This window comes from Cynoglossus semilaevis, chromosome 16 (genome assembly GCF_000523025.1).
Source record: "Cynoglossus semilaevis isolate Cse_v1.0 chromosome 16, Cse_v1.0, whole genome shotgun sequence".
NCBI lineage: Eukaryota > Metazoa > Chordata > Actinopteri > Pleuronectiformes > Cynoglossidae > Cynoglossus > Cynoglossus semilaevis.
This window is the reverse complement of record NC_024322.1, coordinates 15,661,729-15,666,438: the sequence shown is the minus strand read 5'-3', so window position 1 is coordinate 15,666,438 and position 4,710 is coordinate 15,661,729. Positions and strand designations below refer to the sequence as shown.

The 4,710-nt window shown below is 45.6% G+C and overlaps 1 protein-coding gene across 1 annotated transcript in view; it reads left to right on the top strand.

Moving 5' to 3' along the window:
* The first annotated feature begins 2,112 nt into the window (after positions 1-2,112).
* Positions 2,113-4,710, top strand: part of tfcp2l1 (transcription factor CP2-like 1) — a 6,338-nt gene continuing 3,740 nt past the window's right edge. The window contains exons 1-3 of the mRNA XM_017039659.2: positions 2,113-2,621; positions 2,735-2,880; positions 3,735-3,808. Of these exons, the coding sequence (XP_016895148.1) occupies positions 2,593-2,621; positions 2,735-2,880; positions 3,735-3,808 (249 nt within the window). The 5' untranslated portion in view covers positions 2,113-2,592. The remainder of the gene's footprint in view (positions 2,622-2,734; positions 2,881-3,734; positions 3,809-4,710) is intronic.

Genomic DNA, 4,710 nt, shown 5'->3' with positions numbered 1-4,710 from the left:
CGCTGACTCCTGTAGATCGTTTCCCTTCAAGCCTCCGCTGTGAATACGCAACGACGGTCGGGAACAGACCGACGCCGACGTTAGACATTTGTGAATATGAGAAGTGCACTTTGGTTCCCTCCATCTCCACACTGCCTTCATTCCTGACTCAGTGGTGACTCACTGAGACGTTCTCCAGTTTGGGATGAAGTGTCTATTGGCTGGACCAATGATGGAACAAACGGGCCTGAGGTGGAACCGTCGAATGAACCCACGGTGATGTTTTAGCTGAATTCGTTAGAACTGTGGTCGTTCTCCGTCGTCTGCTCTGAAGAGCAGCGCCCGAGATCAAAGCCACTCCTTTAAAGTGACACTGGGTCCACGTCAGTCAGAGGGTCCGACGACAATCCTGAGAAAGACTGTGAATGCCTACAATCATCCGAAGGAGAGGAGAACCGGACTGGACTGAGTTCTCACTCCTGAGTCGGCTGCTGTGTTTCAGGTCACGTGACCGACGGTGTCGGAAGAGTCCGGAGCCGAGAGCCAGTCCACGGAGGAAAACATTCCCAGGCCTCGGTCACATGACTCACATGTCCGTTTGAGAGTGAACGGTCAGAACCACGAAGCTGGCCATCCTTAGGGAAGTGCACGTGAAGAACGTACACTGTTCTGAAGTAGAACTCTCCGCCTGACGACGTGGGTTTTTTTTGTTTTTTTTTTTGTTTTTTCCTGAAGACGCAGTATTACTCCTTCCTCATCTTCTCCTCATGTCGTTGCCGTGTTTTATTTGCAGTAAGGGTGGTGTTGTGTACATACACTGGTCCACAGCACCTCCACGGACCGTGACCGTCCTGGAGCTCCTGCACGTTAGCGCACACTAGAATGCATGTGACACCCCTGCACCAATCAGCTGACCGGTGGAGGTCACATGGTCTCGCATTGATCGTCGTTGTTTCCAGGGGGCGTCAACGATTGTATATTCTGATTTTTGACTTAAAGTATTTAAAATAAGTTTAAACTTTATGAAATAGAACCACACACTACAGTTCCTGCTTCTTTTGGAACCATCGCTTCATTTGGTCGTTGTTTTTTTTTTTGGTCATAAACCAACTCTGGTTGACTGTAGTGATAACTGACTGCTAACTATCAACACACTAATCTTGTTGTCCTGTCGCAGAGGGTCAGAGGTCAGAGGGGTTTTCCTGACCTCACTGCCTCTGTTCCACTGACGTTCCACTGTTTGTTTGAATTAAAAAATCCATCTTTTTATTTTTTATTATTTCTATTCACCTGCACAACTTTGATCCAAAGTCTTTAAATGTTCTGTTCACACCCCACACACACACACACACACACACACACACCAGTCAGTGTTTGAATGTAGCACAGATCAAACACCGCTCTGTGCTCGGTGGGACGTTGGTTCTGAGAATTGACCTTTGACCTTTCAATGTTTCACTGGCAACGTCTTTGACTAAAGTAGAAGTTCTGCTGAGAACCCACCGGTTCTGCAGCTCTGAGTGAAAGAATGTACAGAGTTTGTCTCACTTTTTTCTTTTTTTTTTTTTCTTTCTCACCTTCTGCTGAAGAACGTCCCGTCAGGAACCTCCGCCTGAGTCCCTGGAACTGTTCCACTGTCACTGACGATCACACGTTCTCATCATTGTTCTCTCTGGTTACTATGCATGTTCTGCAGCAACGCCACCTTTTTTCTCTCCTCTGCTCAGTAATATCCAGACCTGTATTTATAGATTTGATTTGATGTCTTCACTCCGACTGTACAGGACGGACGTTCTGTTTCCATCCACCTGTGGTCCATCTGGAACAGAACCAAGAAACTGTTCCGCTCTAGAAATAAACATATTCAGAGTAGGAGTGGATTCTGCCTGGTCTTTATTTAAGGAGGTTCTCCTGTTTCCTTCACGGTTCTAGGTCATTGTTCACTCTGAACTGACCAAAGGTGTCAATGTGAGTGTGGATGGCTGTTGGAACCACGCCCTCGCCTGGTGACTGCTGGGATTGACTCCATTACTCCCGAGAAGAATTTAAAGGTAAAAGTAAAGAATGAATTAAATATTGCAGATGCAAAAGTAAAGAATGAATTAAATATTGCAAATGATACCAGCAGCAGCACCGACCTATGTTGTTGTTGTTGTTGTTGTTGTTGTTGTTACCACTGTTCTCCTGTCTCTCAGGGTCCTGTTAGGGTCACGGTGTTGGTTCACGGCTGCAAAACTGAAGAGTCACGGATTCCTTTTCTTCTTTTCTTCCCTCAGTCACTTTTACTTTACATGGTAGCATGGCTAGCTTAGCCTAGCCTGAGAGAAGACTCTCAAAGACAAATCGCTTCAACTGCAACAGACACACCTCCTCTTCTTCCTCCTCTTCCTCCTCCTCTCAAAGGTCATTCCAGGTTGCTGATATCACACAGGGATATAAAAGGCAGCGTGAGCTCCGAGCTGGAGACCAGAAGCCAACGACTCTCCGTGGTTGTGGACCTACGACGACTACCCTCACGCCCCCCCCAGGACAGAATGCTGTTCTGCCACTCACAGCCTGAGCCCTACCACCAGCACCCTGCTGCGTACATTAGGTAAGGAGGACTTGTGGAATATGGTCGGGGGGGTGAAGCAGGGAGTGAGGTAGGTAGTTTAGTCCCTGGCATCAGACAGCTGCAGCGCAGAACACATCTGTCTGAGGACTTTCTGACTTTGTTCCTCTTCTTCTTCTTCTTCTCCTCCTCCTCCTCCTCCAGAGATGCTGTTGCTCCTTTTCTGACCGATGAAGACGTGGCTGAGACAGCGGACGGTGCAGAGGGGACTTCCTTCCGGTACGTTCTGTGTGCGGCCACCTCCCCAGCCGTCAAACGTCAGGAGGAGACGCTGACTTACCTCAACCAAGGTAGGCTCCAGTCCTGCTGCTCTGTTAGCTCCCGCTAACTCCTAGCATTCCCTGGAGCCTCCTAGAGGCCGTCTGCGGCTCCAGTGACTGAGGGTGAAGGTTTTTAAATCCTGTAGAAATGACGATGAGAACCAGAAAACAGAACTGTTTCAGTCAGGTCCACTACAGGAATATAGGCATGTATATATGTGTATATATTTATAAATACATATACACATTATTTTATTTACAGTGCACACACACACACACACACGTGTGTATATATAAATATATATCTGCATATATATATTTATACAATATATTTTTATATATATGTGTATATATATGTATATATATGTAAATATAGATATGTATAAATGTAAATATATACGTATATGTAAATATATATATGTATATATATGTGTATATATATATGTATATAGTACTGACCATCCACTCAGGCCCATTGGTGACTCAGAGCGTTGTTATCTGATAGAAAACTCGTGTGTTTGTTGATCGTGCGGTTCTGAGATGTTTGTACTTTGTTCTTTGTTCTTTTCTATCTCTGTTCCAACTCTTGGACTCCTGTTCTCCTCCTCCTCCTCCTCCTCTTCCTCCTCTTCCTCTCTCTGACTGTGGTGACGTTGTTTCTCCTTTTCTTCTGCTTCCCAGCTCCACAGTAATTTGTTTTTGATCAGACACAGTCAGAGGAAGTCTGACTGAACACAGACCTGTCAATCACACACACACTGACGTTCTGTCACTCCTGTTGAATGAACCTCCTCACTCCTCTGATTCCTCCCCTTCTTTTCTCAGTGTCTCGTTTCACACTTTTCAATTTTAATCAGTTTTTTTTTCAATGTTTTAAAATGTAGGTCAGTCCTACGAAATCCGTTTGCTTAGCAGAAAACTAGCGGAGTATACAGATATAAGCAGCAAATATGTGAAGGTAGGTGTAAGGTCACGCCTCCTCTGACCTCCTCTTCACCTTTTTCCATGTTTCCAGCTCCTGCTCTGTCACAGCTCCTCTCCCCTGCTCTCCTTCACACACACACATTTTCTCTATTTTTTTCACACACACATTTCCTCATTTCCGATATTATCAGCCCAATATTAGCATCATCACGTAATGTCTTTAAGAATTGATGTTTTTCCTCCGATAATGAAAACCCGATAACGCAACGCAAGGGTTTCGCCAAACTAGCTTTAGGGAAAAAAAACGGCTGTATGTGAAAGTGAAATGTCCAAATGTCTGCGGCTGGTTGCCATGACAGCGAGGACACGCAGCATTGACCGTGTGTCTCCGACCACGCGGTTCATTTCATTAGCGATGAGTCCGTGGTCTGGACGCGCCTCTGTTGTGATGCAGACACCGCCGTCATGGCTGCGGCGTCCTGGAAACGCAGGAACGTGAGCAGGTGGCGTCTTCACAGACCCCTGACGGGACGGGAGATCTCCTGAGGCCAGGACCACAGACGGAAACCTGGTCCTGTTGTGTAACGTCCCACGTCTGACGTTACACAACTGTTTGTTTAGCGGCTCTGCTGGTTAATGACTGAACCACAGCGGGTTTGTTCAGATGGAGAACCGGGTTCTGTTTCCCACAATGCCTGTGTTCTAGAGCAGTGATTCCCAACCACTGGAAAATTATTAAATGTCCCAAAACTAGTATTTATTGCAAATAATTTTTCGTTTGTCAAAGAGCAATAAAATCCTCTTCCACTAGATGGCAGCAGATGGTTATTAAAAGTAAGACAAGATTATCAGAGCTGTTGAAGAAGATCTTTGTCTTTCTTCAATTCCTGCCAGTATATTAGCATTGTCTTCAACTTAACAGGAGTACATTTTTTT